Source organism: Dermacentor andersoni, chromosome 7, assembly GCF_023375885.2.
Source record: "Dermacentor andersoni chromosome 7, qqDerAnde1_hic_scaffold, whole genome shotgun sequence".
NCBI lineage: Eukaryota > Metazoa > Arthropoda > Arachnida > Ixodida > Ixodidae > Dermacentor > Dermacentor andersoni.
The window spans coordinates 20,146,060-20,173,087 of NC_092820.1; the positions used below are offsets into that span (position 1 = coordinate 20,146,060).

The 27,028-nt window shown below is 46.5% G+C and overlaps 1 protein-coding gene and 1 long non-coding RNA gene across 2 annotated transcripts in view; one reads left to right on the plus strand and one right to left on the minus strand.

The window, feature by feature from the left end:
• The window catches only part of norpA (no receptor potential A), a 307,805-nt gene that overhangs the window by 211,307 nt on the left and 69,470 nt on the right, over positions 1-27,028 (plus strand). The window contains exons 21-22 of the mRNA XM_072289167.1: positions 2,373-2,445; positions 6,375-6,478. Coding sequence (XP_072145268.1) covers positions 2,373-2,445; positions 6,375-6,478 — 177 coding nt within the window. The remainder of the gene's footprint in view (positions 1-2,372; positions 2,446-6,374; positions 6,479-27,028) is intronic.
• On the minus strand, positions 12,556-17,062 carry LOC140219395 (uncharacterized). Its single transcript, XR_011895624.1, has 2 exons — positions 16,001-17,062; positions 12,556-15,519 (listed from the first exon to the last, which is right to left on the minus strand). It is a non-coding gene; the product is annotated as an uncharacterized lncRNA (long non-coding RNA).

The following is a 27,028-nucleotide window of genomic DNA, read 5'->3' on the forward strand; positions in this document are numbered from 1 at the left end:
TCGGTTTCATCGCTAAACCTACGTCCCTAGGCTCAACGAGCAAGTCCGCCACATCACTTGAACGATGCTGACCTCGACCGCTATCCCAAACAAAAATAAAAATTTAGCACTCCCTACCCCATGTAAGGATCACTTCGAAGAGCTAGCTGAGATAATTAAATAAGCCTATCAAATAGGTCCTGCCTACCACATAGGCCTAATGGGGGAACTGCCAGACCTAGACAAAGCCGGTATGTTTACTACTCTTACCGAGAATTCAAAATTTGCGCCCCTACTCCATGCAAAAGAGAACACTTCGAAAACACTAGCAAATAAAAAGAAAAGAATACTTAGCTACGAACGACGTCGCTGAAGCCTCGGCACAGGATTGTCCACCACATCCACCCAGCAAGCACCCAAAAAAGCCTCCTAATCATTCCTTTGGGGCTCATCACAGAAAAGGTGCGTAAGCTGCCACGATCGTCAATCACGTTGATCGGTACGCACAGCTCTCTGCTGTGCAAATGCGCGCCAGAGATGTTCGTCAGCAATTCAAATCTACAACGGCCAGTAGGAGCGCGCCCTGTGCCCCACGTGACTGCTACGCCCAATCGCAATGTCGGGTTTGCCGTTTTTTCGCTTGCGTTTGCTGGTTTATTTTTTGGTGGAGAAATGCGTCGCTTCGGCTATCTTAAGCTTCGATCTCTCCCATGGATCTCTCCTTTTTACGATGATGCCAAGATGGTGGCGCTGCATCAATGGATAGCCGGGCGATCCACAGTGTGATGGGGCCTTCGAAAACCCGATTTTTCCGCAATTTTTAATGATAGCACTCTAGGAAAGTGCTGTTTTCTGAATTTCTACCGCATGTTTTGTTGTAATACACCACGAGGTAAATAAAGGTCCGTGGACCACGAAAAGAAATAAATCAGCAAATCGAAAACTTTGACCACTTCAATTGCCACGTCATGAGAATAATCTTTTTTGTGTGAAATCAATTGAATATGCAGTATTTTCTCGCGAATCACTGAGCTTGAAATTGTTCAAAAGAGTGACTGGTTTCTGCTGCTGCTGAGTTGTGAGTACAGCAGTGCAACTCAGTTTGGACTGGATGCACAAAGCGCACCACTGAGATGTCATTGCCCAAAGTTTATGGCCAACTGGTGGCACTCATGCTGCAAGTCTTCACTTGCACGAGTGTTTCGCACGAGACAGTGGTGGCCAAGGCCTGCAGGCCTAGTCTCAAGTTGTATAAGACATTATTATTTATGTGTATTGATACTTAGTATAACACACCCCTCACAAGTTCACGAGTTCTTTATTGCACAAAAGGTCGTGCATTGGGTATTGTATAAAGGTGGGGCTTTTGTATGAGTTGTGAAAGGGGCCCCCTAGTCTGCAGGCATGACAGGCTAAATGCAATGAATGTGTGAATGAAGAAAAGCAGAAGAAAAATGAAGCAGTGTTTGCAACAGTGCAAATCTATTGTATTGTCATTGATTCAATGATACAAGCATGAAAGGGTCTAGCCTAGTTTTGTAATAGATTTGTTCCACGACTGTGCTTATACAAAAAGGAAAATGAGCCATAATTAAAATGGGCATTTGGTGCAACTAGGATGATTAGGTTCGTTGATCATAGTGGGTATGCAACATTCTGATAAGTAATTTCTGCTGAACGGCAAAATAATTTGGCCTATGATTTTGTAAAGCAAAATGAGAACATGGTAATTAATGCACTCAGTGTTTTTAATTGTGATAGCAATCATGGGGACTCTCAAGGTGTGATTGCGTTGTTGACACCAACATTAGTCTTGTTGTGCTGTCACAGTATTGATGCACACGTGCGGCCCTCATATGGAGGGTCAGGTCTCCAGAGACATACAGTACGCTTGACAGCAAAGTCACAAAGCCAAGTGGACACACCATTGTACTCCGCTCAATCGACTCTGCAGGAGCCAGGGTAGCACTCTAGCTTTCTCTGCTGTCATGAGCATTGTTCACACACACATTAGCATTCAGCAGCTGTGTCATACCACCACATAGTGGTGCATACGCTGGTCTGAGCAAAACGGGCATCAAGGCAAATCTGCCCAATCCTTTCTTTGGGCTCTGGCAAGCATTTTTCATGTTCTCTCTCATGTCATACACCATTGAGGCTCCTCATCACGCCAGCTTTCTTGCACGCCTTCAGTGCAATGCCAAACCTTGCTATCGCTTTCAGTGCTTTTCCTTTGGCCGAAACTGCCAATTGCTTTAGTGGTATGCTATATTGACAGAAATTTGTCTAGCTGAAAGAGTGCAGTTGGTGACTTTTGTGTTGCTGCACACGTCTTTGAAGTGGAGTGCAATATTTTGAAACAGTCATGCTAATTTCCTTGACTTGTGTGACAGTTACAACAAGCGACAGCTGAGTCGCATTTATCCTAAAGGAACAAGGGCTGATTCAAGCAACTTTCTTCCACAGGTAAGACATTCCTCACTGGCAGTTTTATAGTCCTGTGAGTATCTGTTTGGAGTTGTTGAATTCAGAATTATAGGCCACATTTATAATGCAGCTGCATTGGATGAGTGAGTAGAGACAGAATACTTTCTTCACATGTTTAAGAAGTGACAAAGGTGAAAATTAAGTTTAGCTAAAGTGACTAATTGCATTCCTGGAGATCTCTCAGCATTCCATCTGTTCTAAGGAATGACTTGATCATGAAAAAAGTTGTAGTGGAAGAAAGCATGTCTCTTCCTGACCTAAGTTGTCCACAAGCGGAAAGCAATCTAATAACACATCATTCTCTGGCCTCCCGGCTTCCAAGGGCTCTCTGGCGCTCTGACCATCGCACATTTTGTTGCTCTGTTACTCTCACTCTGTCAGAGCAAAACACAAAGATGATCACCATGTTCCTTGTTCACCATCACCATGTTCCAACAAACGTGTCATTCTGAGGAAAATTTTATTAATTACAGGGAATATTCATGACAAACTACACACGGACATCGCTGCCAACAAAACTGCCAATGGGGCTGTGCTAAAGAAGCACAAACGGGAGTAGTGTTAACATATAAAGACAGTAAATTGCAAGATTGCTACATTGATACAATTGTGCATCTCAAAGCTTTCCCCCAGAATTAGCATTAACAAGCATGGAGAAGAAAGTAAAGTCAATCAAGGTCTTACGAAACATTGCTTAGCAAGTTAAACTTGAGCTTTGTGTGTGTTTCATAGATGGCACAAGTAGAGGAAACACATTTTTACACATTGGATAGCTTAATCATGCAGAGAGGCAGATTTATGAGTTGCTTTTTTAAATGTTTCACTTTCTTTCTTAAAACACTTTCAAGCCACGTTCATGGCTTTTAGTTCCAGTTTGTTTACAAGTATTGTCATGCGAATAAATACATGTATTGATTGATTGATTCTTGCTGCTTTGTTACTGGTGTCGAGCACCATGGAAAATTCACTTCTCTGTAACAAATATCACATTGGTACCTGTATTGCCTTTTTCACTATAAACTTTTTACATTTACAGTCTGGTCCTTTCATTGTTCTTTCACAAGAGCTCTAGCATTTTTACAGCACTTGATTTGAGGAGCATAAAGCAGGTGGCACTACTGGCTCACCGCCCCCTGTCCCTCCTTATTAACTGGCCTGATTGTATAAATCTCCGCAAGAAGTAGGCAGAGAAGACAGAAAGCTGAGCATGTTTGTAGGATTCGTGGTACAAAAAAATGCTTATGACAGATAGCGGTTTAGACAAGGCATTAATGAGGAACTTCCATGTTTACACTGTTCTTCGCGAACACCCATGTGTAACTGCGAGTCGGCCTAGTTGGAACAGATTCATTATTTTAAAAAAATGTTTTGTACGCAAACAGACAGGGACAAAGAAAAGGGTAACACAAGGACGAGCACTTTCCTTGTGCTCATCCTTGTGTTACCCTTTTCTTTGTCCCTGTCTGTTTGCGCACAAAACAATTTGTTTTTAAATAATGCACCCATGTGTGTCCATGATTGAGCATCCACACACAGGTAGTGTGTCTTCTTTCTTGTCCACCACTGTACAACCATTTAGTAATGTGGTTTATTATTAGTACTAGTAGGCAGGTAAGTCACTGTCGTTGTTTTGTTCAGAGCTTCACATTGCTCTATCTCAGTAACTTCCCCACATTGTTCATCTTTTTCTGTTTCTTTTTGTTGCGAAATTGATTGATTGTTATCATGTCAAACATATTTTATTAAACTATGAGAAACCATGCTGTGTTCTTTGATTGTGTCATACATGAACTGTACTGACAAGCTGCTTATAAAGGCTGTAAAACTACCAAGTCTGCGATTACTATTCATCAGTTCAAACTCAAAATTAATTCGACAACAATGAAAAAAAAGTTGTCAGGAGCACAGACAAAAAGCTCAAAAATAGGCTTGATGGGGTCTGTACCCCCTGAAAAAAAAAGTTTCACATTGGCAACATGAACAATAACAGAATTTATACAATGACTACATAGTGAAAAGAAAGTACATGTTATAAGGAGAAAAAAAAACATGCACAAGGCGAGTACATCATATGGAAATAAAATCAAAATGCAAGTGTATCGTATTAAAATTATGAAGAGTCTTGTCAGTTTAGGAGAAATGGCATTCTGTAACGGATTGTTTGGTCACCGTATTGCATTCTTGAGGCAGGAATGTGCCAGATTTCTTGGTTATGTGTGTTGTGTGTGATATGAGGTTGCCCAAGACAAGCTATTCTCTCAAGATAGCCAGAGTTTCCCTTTCGCATCCTTTTTACGAGCAAATAGTCGCAAAAATCATGCACCTTTTTTATTCCAAGACAGGCAAAGAGAGGCTAAGTTTGAGCGTCGAATCTCAAATTAGATTTTGCACGTAGGGCTTTTTTTTGCAACAGAAAAGTTTCATTATATTGGTCTTAGTTATAGTAGCCCAAACCAGGTGACAGTATGTGATATGTGAAAGAAAAAGGGAGTTGTATATGAGCAATCTTAAATTTTTAGGAAGAAAAAAGCATAATCTGCTATGGATACCAGCAACACGAGTAAGTTTAGTAGCTACCCGATCGATACGAATATTCCACATTAAATGTTCAGTCGTCTGGTATTTTATTTCTTCATTTACTTGTTGTTAAATGTGAGTAATCGATAACGAAAGATGTATTATGGATAAACAAAGAACTGTTATGATGATTTCATTGTAAGGGTAGAAGATTTGTTAATGATTGCACCAGGCCAGCGAACTCGGTTCATAAATGGTAGCACAGCCATTCCACGTCTCAAGTCCCGACAATGACAACACAGTGCTGCTGACAAGTTGCTCATTGCTTAGGCTGTGTTCAAATGCTCGCCGTAGACAGCAAGGTAGACGAGGAAGCAGACAGCAACTATCTTAAGTCTTGTTCCAGTTCTCTCAAAGGCATTAAAGTAGACAGCTTTGCAAAGACAGCATCGAAGTCAAAAACGATGCAGGCTAGTTTCCTGTCCAAACAAGATGGCGGCTGAGCAGGGTCATTGGAAACTCGGTGGGAAGATCGTCTGTGCACAAGGAAACGTAGACATGCTTTCCTATGCCCTTAACCTAAATCGCATCGGGTTTTTCATGGGTTTGCAGGCAGAAATACTTAAAATAAAGAAATAATGTGTGCTTTTCTCAACTTTTCTTTTTGTCGCCACGAGGTGGCGTCACATAGCAGAAGCATCTTCCAGACAGCGCTAAACATGTTCCATTACTTAGCCTCGAAGCTGTCTCGGCTGTCTCCTTAGCTGTCTACGTAGACTGTCTTAATACGCTTAATAAAGTTTTGATTATAGACAAGTGGCTATGTTTTAAGTCGAGCTATGTTCAAGACGAGCCTCACACACCCATATCTCAGCATCCCTATGGGGTGGCTCAGGTCTATCAGGAAACTTGCATGGACAGTGGCCATCCTAAGCCTCGTTTCAATTCTGACAAAGCCAGCAAAGACATTATCAAAGCAAAAAGCAATGCTGGCTACATTGCTGTCCTAACAAGATGGCAGCTGACCAGCCTTCCTGGAAGGTCAATGGAAAGTTCACCTGCGTGCAAGAAAGCATAGTCGGAGATTTGGTTAGAACTTAAGCCACATTCTGTTTTCCTTAGGTTCGCATCTATTAAGTGTGTATGCAAAATAGAGTCGTATTTGCTTTTCCTAGCTTTTTTTGAGTGTGTGTGTGTGTAAACGTGAAGTGCTGTCAAGTTGTAGAGGCGCATTCCAAATGTGCTCTAAAACTTGGGCTGTCCTCTTAACCATCAAAGCAGACTGACTTCAATGCTGGCTAGAATTATAGCACAGTCCAGGTAATATCTTTTAAAAATTCCCTGATCGCTGCACCTGCATGTACTACTGATGTGTGCAATGCTGTGTGCAGATCTTCTGGAATGCGGGCTGCCAGATGGTGGCCCTCAACTTCCAGACACCTGACCTTCCCATGCAGCTCAACCAGGGCAAGTTTGAGTACAACGGCGGCTGCGGGTCAGTGTTCATTCTAACATGCCTGTGCACTGTGTCTTAGTGTGACAATGCCCAATAACTGTGAATGTTGGTGCATGATTGATGTGTTATACAAATGTTCCTTTCTCTTAAATTGTATTCTTAGACCAGTTATGGCTGATGCACATCTATTTGATGCACTCTCTTCAACATATTAAATTTTTATTTTATGTCCTAATTGTCAGTAGTGTAAAGGCCAGTCACGAGATGGCGCCATGTGTCCATTGGTGCGCCGTCACCGTTTCGCCTTTTTCAAAGCCACTCTTGTTTTCTCCCTCTCATTTATTTTTTTTTTTGCCCTGTGCTATTAAACAATATGGCAGCTTGACAGTTGTGTGTTGTTTCGTTGGCTTCATGCCAAATCCACTCAATCCGCAACCCCAAAAGATCTGGTCACCCTGGGTACTCAACAAAACCAAGGGGTTATGGGCCCAGGACGACACACCGACCACTTTTTGGAAGAAATGAGACGGATTGCCTTGGTTGAGTGATGAAAAAGTGCAACCACGTTGAAGCAGAAGACGTCAAGCTACACCACCTTCACTACATCGTGCCGATTGTCTTCAGAAGATTAGACAGGCGTGAGCATCAAGAAACTGTTGGGAAGAAGTGACTGACAAGTGATGTGTGCCCGTGAAGAAAAGTGAGAAGCGCGTATTTTTTTCATAAGACGGATGTCACGCGACACCGGCGTTGTTGCAGGCTCCCTGTTGGATGTGTATGGAAGACGCTTAGGCACGTCCAGCATGGGTACGGCAAAACTGTCAGGAAGAAGTGACTGACAAAATCTTTTCAGTGGATGTTAGTGGCGAAATTTTTCGGGAAGGAGTGACCAACAAATCGTTTTAGCATACGCTAATTGGGAAACAGCTCCGAAGAAGAAGTGCGCTGTCCCTCTTGCGTTCAAGGATCAATGAACATGTCGGCATTAGACGAGTTTAGACTGCCGAAGTTGTCATCAGATAACTATCACACATGGTCGATAAGGGCAAGAGCAGCTCTCGTCCAGAAGGGATGCTGGGAAGCAATCAACCCTGGATTCTCAAATAGAGAAATAAACGAGAAAAGCAGACTGACAACAAGGCCCTGACCTCTCTGTTCCTTATTGTCGAGGACAACTACCTGGATGACATTGGGACTTGCAGAACTCCAAAAGAAGCCTGGAATATGCTGCAGGAAATGCACTCAAAGTTTGGGCTTTTGCATATACTACAGCTGATGCGCGACTTCAACGTAAAAATGAAGAGAGACGAGTCAATGCAAGATTACCTAGGAAGATTGATGGTGCTGCATAGGAAGTGCGTCAAATGCAGGCTATGCATTTACAGACAGAGAGGTTGCATTAGTGATGCTAATTGGACTTCCTAACACATACGAACCGCTCATTCTGAATTTGGAGCAAGACGAACAAACCCTCACGACCAAAGCAGTGAAGGCAAGTCTGCTGATCAAAGAAAACAGAAAGCTGCGTCGTGACAAGATCGGTTGAGCGACGAAGAGAGTCAGACAAGGGCCCTGATCACTAACGCTCAATTAAGGACTGAAAGCAAGCAGCCCAATGAGAAGGTGCATCATCAACTCACTGTCAAGAAGGATAAGAAGTTTCGTCAATGCACCTCAAGTATGCAAAAGAAGAAGGTGTGATGCTTTGCTTGTAGCAAAATTGTTCATATAGCCAGAGATTGTGACCAGTTTCAAGACGAAGGGGATGACCAGAAGAAGAGAAACTCATCACAGACAAAGATTGCAACACAGATGGCTTTATGTGCCAAAAATGTGATAACAGCGCCTCCTCGTGTGGCATCTTGATAGCGGTGCTACAGATCACATGACATCACACAAGGCGAAGGTCACTGACTTCAATCCATGCAAGTCAGGAATAGAAACTGCAAACAAAGAATCCATGAGTGTCATGGGGAATGGAAGAGTTCAGATTAAACTATTTGAAGAGTGCAGTGGGTCATTCATCATGCTAGAAGATGTCCTTTATGTGCCCGACTTGAACGGCAACCTACTATCAGTCGGAAGAATTGAAGAACGAGGTTTGCACGTGACGTTCGCCAGGGGCAAAGCCGAAGTCACAAAGGACACCGATGAGCTGATTCTTACTGCAACTCGAGAAGGAAGACTGTACTCTGTCAAAGAAGAAATAATGTCGACGAAGGTGACAAAGACAAAAGACACAGCTTTGTGGCACAGACTAGGCCACCTTCACCAGGATGCTGTTCGATGCCTCTGTGGAGCTAGTGAAGACCCTGTGAAGGACAAATGTAACACATGTCGTCTGGGAAAGCTAAGGCAAAGCAGTTTCCCAAAGGGTGAGGCAACATGGGCTAAGATACCACTGGAGCTGGTGCATTCAGATGTGGTTGGAAATATCACACCAACGACCGAAGGAGGCTCCAGTTGCTTTGTAACATTCACAGACGACTACTCAAGATATACTGTGGTGTACCCCATGAAGGCCAAAAGTGAAGTGCTTCATAAGTTTGACAAGTACAGACGCATGGCAGAAAATCTGCGCAACACGAAGGTGAAAACCTTGCGTAGTGACAATGGAAGAGAGTACACAAGCAAAGAGTTCAACGAGTACCTTTACCTGGCCAAGCATGGCATAAGGCGCCAGCTGACCATTTCTGGCATGCCTGAGCAGAATGGAGTCACAGAGAGAATGGACCAAACATTGCTTGACATGATGCGGTGCCTTCTCATCGAATCAGGTGTCACCAAAAGGCTCTGGGCTGACGCCGTTGTCTGCAAAACACATCAAAAACAAGTGCCCGTCGAAGGCAGTTGGAGGGGAGTCACCAGAAGCTCTGTGGACAGAAGGAGAAGTGGAACTGGACCACCTAAGAGTGTTTGGGTGCAGAGCATGGAGTGTGCGAAACAGACGGTGCAAGGCGAGCAAGTTGGACCCGAAAGCAGAAGAGTGCATACTGGTCGGCTACCCAGAAGAAGTGAGGGGTACAAGCTGCGGAACCAGAAGGAAGATCGCTTTTTTGTAAGTCAGGACGTTACCTTTGAAAAAGAGTCCTTCCCATGCAAGCTTACCCAAGTTGCAAGTAGAAAGACTGAAGCACATAGCAACACTTATTGCACAGTCACGTTACAAGTTGAAGACAGCTTGAGCGAGCCATATGATGTTGGTTGTTCAGATTGCAATGATACTGATTACAACTATGCTGAAGAAGTTGGCTAATCAGCTGATGAAGACAAGCCAACTACACAGGACAAAGGAGCTATGCAGCGACTGTCCAGCGTGACAGATTGTGGTACACAGGCACCAAGACGGTCGGAAAGACTAGCAAACAAAAAACCACGTCAAAGTGAATGTCACGGCTGCTGCATAGCCAGGCAAAACAGCCAAAGAGATTCAGAAACTCTACACGAAGCCTTATCTGCACCAGACAAGGAGGAATGGAAAGCAGCTATACGAAGTGAACTGAACAGCCTCGAAGCTTCCAATACATGGGAGCTAGTGCCATGACCGAAAGACAGACAAGTCGTAAAATGCAAGTTGGTGTTCTGCAAGAAGTACGACGAAAATGGTGACCTCGAGCAATACAAGGCACGGTTGGTTGCATGCGGATACTCACAAGTGAAAGGTACTGATTACAAGGAAACCTTCTCCCCAGTAGTGAAGCTGAAGTCCGTCAGGACACTGTTGGCCATAGCAGTGGAGAGGAATTGGAAGATCCACCAGATGGACATCACGGCAGCATACTTAAATGGTATTCTGAAGGAGACCATCTACATGCAACAACCGCAGCCTTTGAATGACTGTAAGAAGGATGAAGTCTGCCTTCTGAAGAAGAGCCTTTACGGGCTACAACATTCTGGAAGGGAGCGTAACCTTGCCTTGGACAAAATGCTCAAGTGAGAAGGGATGACAAGATCAAAGGCGGAACCCTGTGTTTATGTCAGCAAGAAGAACCTCATTGTAGGAGTCTACGTTGATGACTTGCTCATCATCACAGAAGATGAGAAACAGATTGCCGACTTCAAGAGCCGCTTGGGTCAACGATTTGATGCAAGACTTGGGTGAAGCTATCCACATTCTTTCTATATGACTAAAGAAATAAAAAGATGGAGAACTAGCTTTGGACCAGACGGCCTATGCTAACGACATACTGGAGACATTTGGCATGTCAGATTCAAAGGCAGCGCCATCTCCTTTGGATCGTGGAAGCAAGTACCAGAGAGGAAACAACAATAACCCATCAAGTGAGAACCTGCCCCACAAGTGCACACAAGCAATTGGTGCGTTGCTTTACCTCGTCGGAGGCACAAGGCTGGACTTGGCTTTTGTGACTACTTACATGAGCCAGTTCAATGAACATCCCACAGAAGAACATTGGAATGGCATAAGGCACATTCTTTGCTATGTGAAACAGACAATGAATAATGCACCAGTCTGCCAAAGAACTAGGAAGTGCATACAAGCCTTTTGCGACGCAGACTGGGCTAGTGACAAGGCTGACAGGAAGTCATTCAGCGGGTAGGTGTTCACACTAGCTGGGGCTGCAATTTCCTGTAGTAAGAAGCAGAAAAGCACTGCATTGTCAACAGTCAAAGCGGAATATGTAGCAATGTGCCACGCTACAAAGGAAGTAATGTGTTCCAAAATTTCATGAAGGAACTTAATGCGCACGAATTCATGCACGAACCACAGATTTTAATGGCTGACAACCAAGGTGCAATTGCGCTTGCAAAAAGGCAAGTTACTTCAGGTAGAAGCAAACACATTGACCTCAAGTATTATTTCCTGAGAGAAAAGGTCAAAGAGGGAAAGCTACAACTCCAGTATGTCGAATCGTTGAGCAACTGTGCCGACCTCTTCACTAAAGCCTTAAATGGAAGAATGACTCTCAAACACTGTGAATGTTTGGGCATCAAAAGTGTGGGCGCAATGACAGTCCATTAAGGGGGAGTGTCAGTAGTGTAATGGCCACTCATGAGGTGGTGCCATGTGTCCATTGGTGTGCCATTGCTGTTTCACCTTTTTCAAAGCCACTCTTGTTTTCTCTCTTTTGTTTTTTTTTTTGCCATGTGCTACTAAACAAAATGGCAGCTTGACAGTTGTGCGTCGTTTCGTTGGCTTCGTGCCAAATCCACTCAATCCGCGACCCCAAAAGATCTGGTCACCCTGCGTACAAACCACGGTGTAAGAATAATTTAGGTGTTGACACTGCGGCCGGCGCACCGTCCTGGTTGTGTTCGCCGCCGGCGCTGTTTCCGTTTCCCGGCGACAGGTGGCGCTAGTAGGTGGAGGCTCTCGGATTTGCGCTGCGTAGGTTATCGATGCTAAGCGTTGCTCGTTTGTCGAGCTCGATATCGGGGTATATAGAAAAGTATGCACAGGCATGAATACACCGGGATTCTGCAGTAACAAGACTGATTATCTATGAATGTGCAACTGATTTCTCGACGACGTTTTTATTATAGATCTGGTATCTAGCATACGTTGAAGCCAGTGTATCAATCGTATTTTCTAGTTGCGCCCGCCAATGTTAGCTAATTAAAGCAAAAATAAATAAATTGTAGCCGGATTTTCGGGGAAATAGCGTAAGGACAGCTAGCCAAAATGCCGTTCCGAGCTTCGGTCGTCAACCCAGCAATCTCGCGCTGTGCGCTGGCAGTGCGGCTGCCGCCGCTGCTCATCTTCCTCTTTACAAAATAAACGTCCTCAAAGCACCTTGAACCATTGCACCTCTAGCTTACACATGTACTTGGTTACAAACTTCGCTCGACACGCGACCCCTACGCAGGCTTCTGCTCAGTGTTAAGGCGATGGCGGTTATACTTTGCGCCAGTACTGCAAGCCGTGTGCAGTACAGCTTGATGAAGGGCATGTCACACGGCTAAATCCATCGCAACTCTCAAAGCAGTATATCTTGCGCTAGTTGCCCATGAATGGGCATAATTTTTCTATTCTACTCTGTCATTTCAAGAGAACAATGCGCGCTCTTATATTAGAAAAAAAAAATGTCCGACCTGAAGTAGGTCTGGTGGTGTGTACAGTGCTCTTACATTTGTGTAGAATATTAGGAATGGCATGCTGAAAGGGGGGCTGAACATATAATTTATTCTGTTACAAAACTATACATTGCATGGCACAAACTGTTTAATACATACATTCACAAAAAATCTAACAAAATTAGTACATTCTGTAAACTTGGCAACACGATTCAGGATGAACAAAGTTTCGCAAGCTTTTTTTTCTCTTGAGCTTGTTTTTTCAAGTTCATGGTTGCAGCTTTGCAGTGCTGCCTCATTCTCATGGTTAAGAAATAGTGCAGAATTTGTGCAATGACCTCTTCTTTGTGCTGAGCACATGGAAAAGTCAAGGTCTTTGTGTCAAGCACATGCTCCACCGTTTCCCAGTATACAGACTGACTGTCGGCATTTTTTGCAAAGTGCTCCTCAGCTACTCTCAACAGCTCAAAGAGATTCGCGTTGGGGTGCAACAGTCCACCCCTGCTCTTTGTGTTGGTCAGGGATGCTTCAGCAGAGCTGTTTTGCGGAATGGTAAAAGCAGACCGGCAACAATCGCACGTGGTGGCTTTCATCAACTTTCGGCTCAAGAATCCAACCACATAGTAAAGTATGCAGTCAACGACTTGCGCTGTATCCTTTCCGTTTACTGTGATAACATCCTCACATTCCCAGTCCTCAACAAGAATCAGTTTATCAAGCTTTTCTTTTAGCTGATCAATGAAGCCAGGCGAAGAGTTGCTTGCACTGCCTAGTTCGATCAGGGCTCTGAAGTCTGATGCGTCTAGTAATGGCTTCTCATCGACCACGCAGCAATTGCCAAACTTGGGAGGCCTCAGAAGGCTGTAAATGGACATTGTATTGTACAGTTGCATAAATGTTGGCATTGAAGGATGGTCATTCTGGCTTCCAGCAAGTCTTATCTTGCCAAAGAATCTTTCGATCGGATCTTGATTCATTTTATTTGTAAGAACGTATCTGAACTCGTACTGATGCAAAAGAACCTCACAAAGCTCTTTAGTTGATCTCAAGGTAACTCGGAGCCCTTCAGAAGTGCTTTTTGTCAGGAACATATCTTTCGTGATATTTCCACTCTGCAGCTCTTTTTCCCAGTTATCCAACCATTCTACCCCACGTGACAGAATGCCTAGGTCAGAGCCCTGCTTTGTGACACCTTCATGAGGAAACCGCCGGTTCAAGGCATCGAAAAGATTATTAAGAAACAATGTGAATTCTTGCGTGGCTTCAGTGTCTCCCAGACTGCGCACACCACGGTTTCTGTAAAATTCAATACCTGCTGCCATCGTGCGACTGAACACTTGCGTGGCAAGCTTTACCCGCATCTTTTCACAGTTGCTTGGATAAATGTGGGAATGTGTTATTTTTTGACACACCTTCAAAGCTCCAACATTCGCTTGGTCTTCTTTATAAACTGCTGCATAGTCCTCCCACCTAATCCAACGTCCCTCCTTTTTCAGGTACCTTTGTTGCAAAAGACGGTTCCTGATGCATTTAAAGAGGTGTGGAGCATCAGAAAATGCAAAAACTTTTCGTGTGGGGTCGCTTGGATGTGTGAAGGAGTTCCGGCAGGCTTCTAGTGACCCACTTATACCCAGTGTTCGCCACATAGTCCTGTTTGTCGAAGCTCCATCACAAACAAACCCATGAATTTTTGCTCCAGCTTCCTCCATAAGTAAAATTGCCTGAAGGAGCAACTGTGCAAGAATAGTACCCCTCGTGGCACCTTTTGCTGCAAAAACACCTATTGGCTGAGCATAACTTTCACCAAAAGGGCAGAACATAAAAACAAGAGCATGGTCTGCAAGCTCGGTACTGTTTTCCGTCTCTGATGCCAGACCGACGTAGGTCATTGTCTTTGAGTTGACAGCCTTACTTTTACGGACTTGCATCTCATCAAAGATGATAATACCGTGCCGCTTGAAGTCATCTTTCTTTTCAAGTTTCTTTTTTAAGGCTATGAAGAACTTACTATCAAAGCCTGTTTTAAAGCCCACCAATGAGATGTAGCGGTGTATTGTTCGTACTGAAGGCAAGGCGAGAATTTCACTCTCCATCAAGAATCTGTATCCTCCAGGTGACCTAATATGGAGGAGAAGGCAGAGCAAGATCCAGTCATCTGAGTATCTTCTACCGTTTTTTGAGCGAGCTTTGCCTGCAGCTACACACTCTTTCAACACCAGCTTTTGCGCTTCAGGAAGGTTTGCTTCTCTGGAAAGGCGTTCGAGTGTTTCATTACTGATTTCTAGTAGTTTTGATTTGCAGTTAGCCAATTCTTGTTCAAGATTATGTTTTTGTTTTTGAAGCCGCACTTTTGACTTGTAGCAGGCAATCCTGGCGCGCCGCAACATTTCAATGCGTGTTTTTTTCGATGGACTGGCCGGAATGCGAATGTGTTTCAGTTGAGAATTCTTTTTCTTTCGTGCAGCATGAATACGAAGTACATCTTTTAACTTAGCACATGCATTGCAACTTGTACTCTCTGTCACTAGTAGGCAACGGTTGTGCCGCCAGGTTCCACATTTGTCAATATATGCGCACTCGGGGCGTATATTATTGTACATTTCACCACTGGGACCACCTGCACACACATGCATTTCATGAAAGACCCGTACTGCACACTCTATATCAGCTAGGGAATTCATGGGCAAACCAGAACTTATGGTCTGTACGTTAACAAAACGGCCATAAACAAAACATTTCACTGACAAGGAGTCATTATGTGATGTGGTTACTTCTAGTACTTTTCTATGAAAAGGCGCCTGGTTACTCTCTTTCGGCAATTCTAGCTCACTGAAAACAACAGATTTAACCCCAAATCTGTCAGAAACTTGGACTGCCCAGGCTTCACTTGGGAGTTTAAGGCTGGAAGCACAGCCTGACAGAGCGGAAATTGTCATTTGCTGTCCTCCGTCCTGGAGGAACAGGGACTCGGTGGGTCGCTGCTCTTGCGTTGGTCCATGACTTCTCTCTTGCTCCGTAGTTTTTTGAGATGAGGAAGAAACTTGTTGCTGAATGAAAAGAAATGATAGAATTAGGAATGTTTCTGCCGTCCGAACTAAGCCAAAGTTTCGTTTACGTCATCTATATTATGTCATTACTTCTCTTAACAAGTCGGTGTTATATGTTTCTTACTATTTTATTATTTCTTATTAATCTAAAATTTTCCTGTTACCAACCTCTTCTTTAACGCCTGAACGGCGCTGAAATTAAATAAATGAATGTGCACTTTCCGGATGGCACCTAATAGTGAGCAAAGCTTATGCGATTACTAGCACACTGTGCTCTTAGATGTCCCATGAGATCCTGGCTAATTAATTATAATCAAATAAATATACTGAAGGGAAGAAAAGACGGCTGCAGCAACCGTATCGTATTTACGATAATTTCCGCTCAGTAGGTATTGTAGAACAATATCATGATTTGTTGCGCCTAGTGAGCTTAGGTGAAGCGGCTGGAGGAATGCCACCTGAATTTAAAACAGGAAATTACCTTTTCAGCTGTGTGACTAGGTGCGTCGGCAGTGCATGTGCCACTCAATGTGTCAGTATCGTGTTGAAAAGGATCCTTTTCTTCACGTGGAGGGGGCGCGACGCTGCTGAAATCCAAGCGTGGCCTCTTACAAGGCGCGTCTGTTGATTCGGCATCAGAATATTTTGAACTCGTTGTGTCAACCAGCAATAAACTTGGTGTATTTTCAACGGCCAGGTGTAGCTCTTCAGAAGCATTCGACGCTTCTGGCTGTCCTTGCTTCTTAGGCTTCTGAGAAGTCGGCGGCAGAGCCTGCCGTTTCCGCGGAGGTTTTCTCGTTTTTTGCTGCACAGTCAAGTATCCTGGGCAATTCGGGAAAATGCTAGGCACAGCGTCGGGTGAGAGCACCGGCTTTTTTTGTGCGTGCAGAAGGACGTTCCCCTTGTATTCCGCGTGATATGTTGCAGAGATCACTTCATTCGGGAAGTGCTTCGCGCACACGTGGTCGGTAGGCTGCAAAACTCTGTCTGCTCTCGGAATCGCCCGTCGCCACTTTTCTAAACGTTCGGGTTCACGCGGAGCCTTGAAAAGCGACACACGCTCCGTGCATGTCCGATACCCCGACTTGCAATTCGGTACAAAGCACTTCTTGCCCATTTTGAAGCGCAGCAAGCCTGAGCGCAACTAATTGCACTCGGCGTCACATGACGCGGCGTGGTATACGTTGAGTGAATCCCAGCAGAATACCAATCAGCCGAACAATGCACTCACAGGACTGACAGGCACAACCAAACACTTTTCGAGAATCCGGAGAAGCCTTCACACACACACACACACACACACACACGAGTTTCAGCAAGTACACTTCTGCACCTATACCACGTGTATTCACCCCGCGCGTGGCGTGAAAATTTCTGAACGCACCCGAGCGGGCAGCGCGGGCCCCTGGGCTCCCATACTACAGCGCCATCTGTACCCTTGCGGCGAAAACTACCGCCGATTCAAGGTCATCTGCGAACACAATCTGCCCGCGCGTTCTCTCTACGGGGAGCGGCGAGTGTCAGCACCTAAATTATTCTTACACCGTGGTACAAACAAAACAACAAAACCAACTCACCAAACCAACACTAATCCCACTTGTAGCCAAGTTTTGCTGCATTTTGTCCTTATCTGTGTAGTTGTACATTGCATATTTTTGCTTGTATTCATTTTCTAGTTACAATGTACATGATAAGTTTTTGTACTTTGCCCACCTGCTAGGCTGTCACCTTGAGAGCCGCAGTATTGTAAACAAATATAAGTAAATGAATACTATGGAGGATATGGCCATGAGCATGTATGCTGAGTGGCTGTTGTGTTACAGCGAAAATACACATGGCAGACTATCAACTAGGATATATTGCATATGATTACACATTGCTAAGAAGGCAGTGTAAGCCAGAATGTTTATTTCAGTAGGCACACATATAACAAACTCATGTACAACAAAGTGGTCGTTATAATAAAGACATTTTTATTTGTCATTTCCACTTATATATTTGCTGTGCACCTTTGGTCCAGTTTTAACAAGTCACATAATATAATCTGAGCAGATGAAGTGAAATAGAAAATGTTGCCAGAGTCTAGAGATAAATTTGTCGAATAATGAGCTTTCAAACTTTTGGCAAATATTCAGCAAAAGAGAGACAGCATCGTCGTAGCAGGCAGTCCTCGCAGTGCACCTGCAGCACTGCCTGGCCGCTCCAGTCTGTTGTCTCTCAATGGGGCATTCCTTAGGTGCTTCCCAAGAGACAGCCGCCTTCATCAGCCCCTGCCCTGGCGCCGACTGTTGATGGGTGAGCAAAGAAGCTCCCTTCAAGTTGACGACAACCACTGGATTCTGTAGACACAGTAACCACCATGAAGGCCAGGCTTCCCAGGCCGCTGCTAGCTGACCATCATGCAGAGCCCACTAATTGGTGCAAGGGGCCAACATTACGATCGGATAGCAGGGGCAGTGAGTTTCGAGCCTCCCTTGCTTTCCAGCAATCAATCAGCTTCGTGAAGCTCATAATACGTCCCACCAGCATCACCCAGACGGTGACGAGGCCCGACATAGACTGTGACAGGTCAACAAAGAAGCTCCCTTCAAGCTAACCATCATGCAGAGCCCACTAATTGATGCGCAAGGCCAACGTCTCCCATGGGAACAGCGTTGACATCAGGTTCCCAGGTTATTACTTGGTTGCGCCATATGCAGAGGCGATTGTGCAACAATGGATGCAGAGTCCGGCAGAACGGCGTGATGTCATGGGAGGGATATTGCGAACGATTCAACGATTACGATTGGCAGAGATAAAGTAATCGGATTTCCTAGTCTAGTCACCTAGGCAAGACGACTACTTTAAAAGTGGACACCCTTGATACAGTAAGTGTGTGCTAACGAGTCCCAACGTGCTCTCCCCAAAAGATGGCAGGTCTGACCTGTAGCTCGTGCTATGAGAACAATGTACTGCGCTCCATGCTTCGGCCAGTATGAGTATCTCTTGTTCTGTAAATAACTTTGCCTTTCCAATGTAAATAAACCGCCTGTTCCATTTCTCTAACCTCGCACTCGTCAAAAAAGAAGCAACCCTCCTCAAGAAAGCTCAGACGACGACGTTGGCCTTAGCCTTCGTGTGATGCCCTGGTTGCACAGGCCAGCTACCCATTACCAAGACACACCAGGGGCATAGGCTAGAGAGCAACCTTCAGTTGACGCCAGACTCTGAGGCCACGACCGCCGAGTACTACGTCTTCCATGGGAATGACTTCGACTTGAGGCTCCCAAATTGCTACGTGGTTGCCTCGTATACAGGGCAATCCCCAACATTGGGGGTGGAGTCCGGCGGAACGGTGTAACGTCATGGGTGGGATATTGCAAACAATTCGACGATGGTGCAGCGGTGGCGTAGAGGTACAACACCCGCCTCGCGTGCAAGAGGTCCGTGGTTCGAATCCCGGTGCCGCGCAATTTTCCACCGGATTAAAAAAAAAATTGCCGTGTTCATAAAATTGCATAAACAGGCCTGGAGTGTGGCCTGATCCCGGTGACCAGAACCAGTAACGCACTCCCTCACCAGAGCAAGATTGGCCACCCTGGTGCAGTACTTGGCCACAACCTCCTATATGAATACAACAATCAAACCCCAGCCCTCAGTCCCCAGCAGCTACGAAGCAACTGACCACGGCGGCAGTCAGACCTGCGACGCTGTAGAGGGTGCTAAGAATCCCTGGCTCCGGACAGGCCGCCATTGGAATATATGAACCTGGCAACGTTTAACGCTAGAACGTTATCTAGTGAGGCGAGTCTAGCAGTGCTATTAGAGGAATTAGAGGGCAGTAAATGGGATATAATAGGGCTCAGTGAAGTTAGGAGGCCAAAAGAAGCATATACAGTGCTAAAAAGCAGGCACGTCCTGTGCTACCGGGGCTTAGCGGAGAGACGAGAACTAGGAGTCGGATTCCTGATTAATAATAACATAGCTGGTAACGTACAGGAATTCTATAGCATTAACGAGAGGGTGGCACGTCTTGTTGTGAAACTTAATAAGAGGTACAAAATGAAGGTTATACAGGTCTACGCCCCTACATCCAGTCATGATGACCAGGAAGTCGAAAGCTTCTATGAAGACGTGGAATCGGCGATGGGTAAAGTCAAAACAAAATACAGTATACTGATGGGCAACCTCAATGCCAAGGTAGGCAAGAAGCAGGCTGGAGACAAGGCAGTGGGGGAATATGGCATAGGCACTAGGAATAGCAGGGGAGAGTTATTAGTAGAGTTTGCGGAACAGAATAATATGCGGATAATGAATACCTTCTTCCGCAAGCGGGATAGCCGAAAGTGGACGTGGAGGAGCCCGAACGGCGAGACTAGAAATGAAATAGACTTCATACTCTGCGCTAGCCCTGGTATCATACAAGATGTGGACGTGCTCAGCAAAGTGCGCTGCAGTGACCATAGGATGGTAAGAACTCGAATTAGCCTAGACCTGAGGAGGGAATGGAAGAAACTGGTACTTAAGAAGCCGATCAATGAGTTAGCGGTAAGAGGGAAAATAGAGGAATTCCAGATCAAGCTACAGAACAGGTATTCGGCATTAACTCAGGAAGAGGACCTTAGTGTTGAAGCAATGAACGACAATCTTGTGGGCATCATTAAGGAGTGTGCAATAGAAGTCGATGGTAACTCCGTTAGAGAGGATACCAATAAGCTATTGCAGGAGACGAAAGATCTGATCAAGAAACACCAATGTATGAAAGCCTCTAACCCTACAGCTAGAATAGAACTGGCAGAACTTTCGAAGTTAATCAACAAGCGTAAGACAGCTGACATAAGGAAGTATAATATTGCCACGTGCCTTTCGGGCTTTGCATCTGTGCCGGTGGCGTCCGAATGACGGATGTTAACGCGTGTGAGCACTCGCGCAAACCTACCGCGATAGCGTCGTATCTACGATGGGCCCATCATATCAGGCAGGGCAACTCGCGCTATCTCCCGCAATAGTTCTACGCACGTTACTTCACAGCCTTTAAATACTGCCCGCAGATAGGGGGTGTTCGTTCTTTTGTCGATTGCTGTCCATGCTTGCACATGTTGCTATTGGGCTAGTTGCTTTTGGTTATGTGGGGCACAAGTTCGCCTCAATAAATGGTTGTCTTGCTGTGCGCTCGTCTTCTGTAATTACCGGTGTGTAGCACCACTCGTGACAACTGGTGGAGGTGCTTGGTATGTCCAGCGCTCGTTCAGGCACTCGTGACACCAGTCTGCATCAGCCAGAAGAAGACGACCCACGAAGAAGTCGCCGGAATCTTGGGCTCTCCCCTGAGTACGGCTTCCTACCAGAGAAGACACGCCCTGCAAAACAGGCCACGACAGTCAAGATGAGCGAGCCCATCACTCCTACAGCCGTCGTGTTGCAGCAGCCACGGGAGCCACCAACATTCCGTGGAAATCCCTGCGATGATCCTGAAGACTGGCTCGAACAGTTCGAGCGCGTGGCGAGCTACAACAAGTGGGACGACGACGCGAAGCTGCAGCGCGTTTACTTCGCGCTGGAGGAGTCTGCACGTACGTGGTTCACCAACCAAGAGTCGCAGCTCAGGACATGGGAAGACTTCAAGCGAAGCCTTCTTGTTACATTTACAAGTGTCCTTCGCAAAGGAAGAGCAGAGCGACAACTTCAAACACGTCTCCAGCTGCCCAACGAAAGCGTGGCCGTCTTCGTGGAAGAAATGAAGAATCTTTTTGGTCGGGCAGACCCAGAAATGCCGGAAGAAAAGAAGCTTGGTTTTCTTATCAGAGGAGTGAAAGAAGAGCTTTTCGCTGGGCTTATGCGCAACCCACCGAAAACAGTCGCTGAATTTTTAAGTGAAGCCGCAGCCATGGAAAAAACACTCGACGTTCGGAGAAGACAGTACGGACGCCCTGCTCTGGTCTGTGGTGCGTCTCCCACGGAATTCGACACCGTGAGCAGGAGCAACCTTCACGACACAATCAAGGCTGTAGTACAAGAGGAACTTCGTAAAATGTTCCCTAGCTCCAGTGTTCAAGTCGCAGCGCTCAGCGACGTTATCAGGCAAGAAGTCCAGCAGGCACTGGGAACAGGGCCACTAGTTCAGCCGCACCAAGCACCGGAATATACCCCTCGACCACCTCAGGTTATGTCGTATGCCGCCGCGGTGCAAAGCCAAGTGCGGCCGACCAGATCGGCGTACACGCCGTTGCAACGCTCACGACCAAATGACCGCCCGCCTAGAGTCGAACAGGCAGCCCCGAGAAAGTCCGACGTCTGGAGGACTCCCGACCAGCGTCCTTTATGCTTCCACTGCGGCGAGCCCGGCCATGTATACCGTCGCTGCTTCTACAGGAACCTCGGCATCCGTGGGTTCCCTATCGGGGCTCCACGTCCGCAACCTGGCCAAAGGCCACTTGAGATAGAACACTACCTACAAAGGCAGAATTCGTCAACAAGCCGCTACAGGTCGCCGTCACCCTCATCCCGGCGCTCTACTTCTCCTCGTCCTAGCTACGCGGAAGCAGTGCGGGGAAGGTCCCCCAGCCCTGGCTTGGGAAACTGAGGACGGCAACCGGTGGAGGCACGGTTGCGGCCAGTCGCACTGCTGAAAACCCTCCCCCGCCGCAACATTCTAGGGATGAAACTACGCCTGCGCCGCCCGAACAAAATGTGTCAACGACGCGACAATATAATCTTCATGCCAGCGACGAAACCAAGCGATCCGTCAGTAGCAAATACCGGCAAAGCCGCAGCACCGCACCCCGACGCACGTGCAATACCACAACAAAATCCACAGACCTAGCAGTGAAGATAGACAACCGGGATGTGTTTGCACTGGTTGACACCGGTGCTGACTTCTCCGTCGTGAGCGCAGTGTTTGCCACTAAACTAAGGAAAGTTCTTACTGCTTGGGACGGCCCACAGATACGAACAGCAGGTGGTCACGTAGTAACGCCAAAGGGAAGATGTACGGCTCGTGTAGCGGTGCGAGGACACACGTACCCTACCGTTTTCATCGTCCCAGAGCAGTGCTCCCGTGACGTCATTCTGGGCGTAGATTTCCTTTCGGCAAACAGTGCGGTCATTAATCTACAGGCACAGACCATAAGTCTTTCACCAGAGAATGCCATCGCGCACGATTTAAGTCCTGCATTATCTGCTTCACTCGCGATTCTCGATGAACATATCACGTTGCCACCCCGGTCGAGTACTCTGATCGCAGTGGGTACCAACAACGGCAGCTGCATGGAGGGATTGGTCGAAGCGAACCCAAGTTTGCTGTTTGAGCGGGGGTTGTCAGTAGCAAGAGGGATCGTCCGCCTGGTCGAAGGAACAGCCAATATACTGATAACGAATTTCTGCTCGGAATACCGTCATCTCGCTAAAGGAACCACGGTGGCGCTCTTCGAGACCATTCCTGACATAGGCAACGTCCTCACACTCGAAAACGAACTCGCACCTCGACCTCCTGACATTTCATTCGATATAAACCCTGATCTACCACAAGCGAGACAAGAACGGCTGCAGAAACTGCTTCATACCTACCAGGATTGCTTCGCTACATCGTCCAAGATTCGACAGACGACGCTTACAAAGCATCGGATAATAACAGATGAATGTACACGGCCTATTCACCAGTCGCCGTACCGCGTGTCCATGAAAGAACGGGAAGCAATCAGGAAACAGATAAAAGAAATGCTGCACGACGACGTCATCGAACCCTCTCAAAGTCCCTGGGCTTCCCCCGTCGTGCTCGTGAAAAAAAGAGACAACACCCTAAGATTCTGTGTCGATTACCGCCGACTCAACAAGGTCACGAGAAAGGACGTCTACCCGCTCCCTCGAATTGACGACGCCTTGGATCGCCTTTGCAATGCAAGATACTTCTCGTCCATGGACCTAAAGAGCGGCTATTGGCAGGTAGAGGTTGACGAAAGGGATCGCGAAAAGACTGCGTTCATTACACCAGATGGCTTATACCAGTTCAAGGTCATGCCATTTGGGCTGTGTACTGCCCCTGCAACCTTCCAAAGGGTAATGGACACCGTATTGGCTGGACTTAAGTGGCAGACTTGTCTGGTATATCTTGATGATGTGATAGTATTCGCTTCTACCTTCGACGAACACCTTAGCAGGCTAGAGGTGGTACTGCATGCTATCAAGTCTTCCGGACTTACGCTGAAGCCTGAAAAATGTCGCTTCGTCTACGCACAGCTGAAATTCCTGGGCCACGTTGTGAACTCTGCAGGCATCTTACCAGACCCAGAGAAGACAGCTGCCGTGCGACACTTTCCACCGCCCCGTGAAAAGAGAGGCGTCAGAAGGTTTCTCGGACTTTGCGCCTATTACAGACGTTTCGTCAAAGACCTCGCGTATCGCAGAGCCTTTGACACGCCTGACAAAAGAGGACGTCCCGTTTGTATGGCATGCACCACAAGAAGAAGCGTTTCGAGAACTCCAGCGCTGTCTCCAATCGCCACCCATTTTGGCGCACTTCGACGACAAGGCGGAAACTGAAATCCACACCGACGCCAGCAGTTACGGGCTCGGCGCCGTTCTTGTTCAGAGACAGAACGGACGAGAGCACGTCATCGCCTATGCCAGTCATTCTTTATCGAAGGCCGAGTCAAACTATTCCACAACGGAAAAAGAATGTCTGGCAATAGTGTGGGCAACATCAAAATTTCGCCCATATGTATACGGCTGACCTTTTACTGTCGTTACCGATCACCATGCGTTATGCTGGTTAGCAAACCTGAAGGACCCGTCCGGACGCCTCGCAAGATGGAGTTTGCGGCTGCAGGAGTTCGATATCTCCGTAGTCTACAAGAACGGAAGAAAGCATTCAGACGCAGACTGTCTGTCCCGAGCCCCCGTCGAGCAACCACCACCGTGTACAGACGACGACTCTACCTTTCTTGGCATAGTTACCGCCTCCGATTTCGCCACGCAACAGCGGACCGACCCTGAACTTAGTGGCCTCATTGAGTACCTTGAAGGACGAAGTGACAGGGTGCCACAAATCTTCAAGCGCAGTGTGTCAGCTTTCTGCTTGAGAAATGGTGTCCTAACCAAAAAGAACTTCGATCCTACGAAGAAGGCCTACCTTCTTGTTGTACCATCGTCGCTCCGTCCAGAAATTTTGCTGGCGTCTCATGATGAAGCAACATTTGGACACCTCGGCTCTGCACGAACACTCGCGCGGATTCGAGAAAGTTATTACTGGCCGCGTATTGCCGAAGAAGTCAAGCACTACGTCCGTACGTGCAGAGAGTGTCAACGCCGCAAGACTCCCCCAACGAAACCTGCCGGATTCCTGCAACCGATCAAACCCTCGAGAAAACCGTTCCAGCAAGTTGGATTGGACTTTCTTGGGCCTTTTCCGACGTCCACCGCTGGGAACAAATGGATTATAGTTGCGACGGATTACTTGACGCGCTACGCAGAAACGTGCGCCCTCTCAAGAGCCACCGATGAAGAAGCTGCCAGATTTTTTATTTTTCATATCGTCCTGCGTCACGGCGCGCCAGAGGTCATTATCACTGACAGGGGCACAGCATTCTGTAGTGACCTGATGCAGGCCATACTACGGTACAGCCAAACTACTCACCGCAGAACTACCGCATACCATCCGCAAAGTAATGGTCTCACGGAACGGCTAAATAAAACCCTGGCGGACATGATGTCGATGTACGTTGACGTAGAACATAAAACGTGGGACGAAGTACTCCCTTATGTCACCTTCGCATATAATACCGCCATTCAGGAGACAACTGGGTTGACACCGTTCGCTCTTGTTTACGGCCGGGAAGTGACTACGACACTCGACGCCATGCTCCCTCATGTGAATGAAGGTGACCCACATCCTGATGTGGCGACGCTTCAGCAGCGCGCCGAAGAGGCCCGGCAGCTCGCTCAAGTACGAACAGTAAGACAGCAAGCAATTGACGCCCGGCACTACAGCCTTCGACACCGCCATCAAGAATACACGCCCGGCGACCAAGTTTGGGTATGGGCACCAGTTCGCCGACGAGGCCTCAGCGAGAAGCTTCTTCGACGTTATTTCGGCCCATACAAGATTGTCCGCCGTGTGGGTGCATTGAACTATGAGGTCATTCCTGACGGGCTGACGAACTCTCAGCGACGGCGCGCACGGCCTGAAATCGTTCATGTTGTGCGCATGAAGCCGTATTACGCACGTTAGAAAACTTCTAGCGTAGTTTTTTTCTTTACTTTGTGTTCACCACGAACTCTAGTACTGTGTACTTACTTACCTAAGTGCTTATTTTCAACATCGAGACGATGCTTTTTTTGGAGGGGAGCAATGCCACGTGCCTTTCGGGCTTTGCATCTGTGCCGGTGGCGTCCGAATGACGGATGTTAACGGATGTGAGCACTCGCGCAAACCTACCGCGATAGCGTCGTATCTACGATGGGCCCATCGTATCAGGCAGGGCAACTCGCGCTATCTCCCGCGATAGTTCTACGCACGTTACTTCACAGCCTTTAAATACTGCCCGCAGATAGGGGGTGTTCGTTCTTTTGTCGATTGCTGTCCATGCTTGCACATGTTGCTATTGGGCTAGTTGCTTTTGGTTATGTGGGGCACAAGTTCGCCTCAATAAATGGTTGTCTTGCTGTGCGCTCGTCTTCTGTAATTACCGGTGTGTAGCACCACTCGTGACAATATGGATAGAATTGAACATGCTCTCAGGAACGGAGGAAGCCTAAAAGCAGTGAAGAAGAAACTAGGAATTGGCAAGAATCAGATGTATGCGTTAAGAGACAAAGCCGGCAATATCATTACTACTATGGATGAGATAGTTCAAGTGGCTGAGGAGTTCTATAGAGATTTATACAGTACCAGTGGCACCCACGACGATAATGGAAGAGAGAATAGTCTAGAGGAATTCGAAATCCCACAGGTACCACCGGAAGAAGTAAAGAAAGCCTTGGGAGCTATGCAAAGGGGGAAGGCAGCTGGGGAGGATCAGGTAACAGCAGATTTGTTGAAGGATGGTGGGCAGATTGTTCTAGAGAAACTGGCCACCCTGTATACACAATGCCTCAGGACTTCGAGCGTCCCAGAATCTTGTAAAAACGCTAATACAATCCTAATCCATAAGAAAGGGGACGCCAAAGACTTGAAAAATTATAGACCGATCAGTTTACTGTCTGTTGCCTACAAAGTATTTACTAAGGTAATTGCAAATAGAATCAGGAACACCTTAGACTTCCGTCAACCAAAGGACCAGGCAGGATTCCGTAAAGGCTACTCATCAATAGACCATATTCACACTATCAATCAGGTGATAGAAAAATGTGCGGAATATAACCAACCTTTATATATAGCTTTCATTGATTACGAGAAAGCGTTTGATTTAGTCGAAACCTCAGCAGTCATGGAGGCATTGCGGAATCAGGGTGTAGACAAGCCGTATGTAAAAATACTGAAACATATCTATAGCGGCTCCACAGCCACCGTAGTCCTCCATAAAGGAAGCAACAA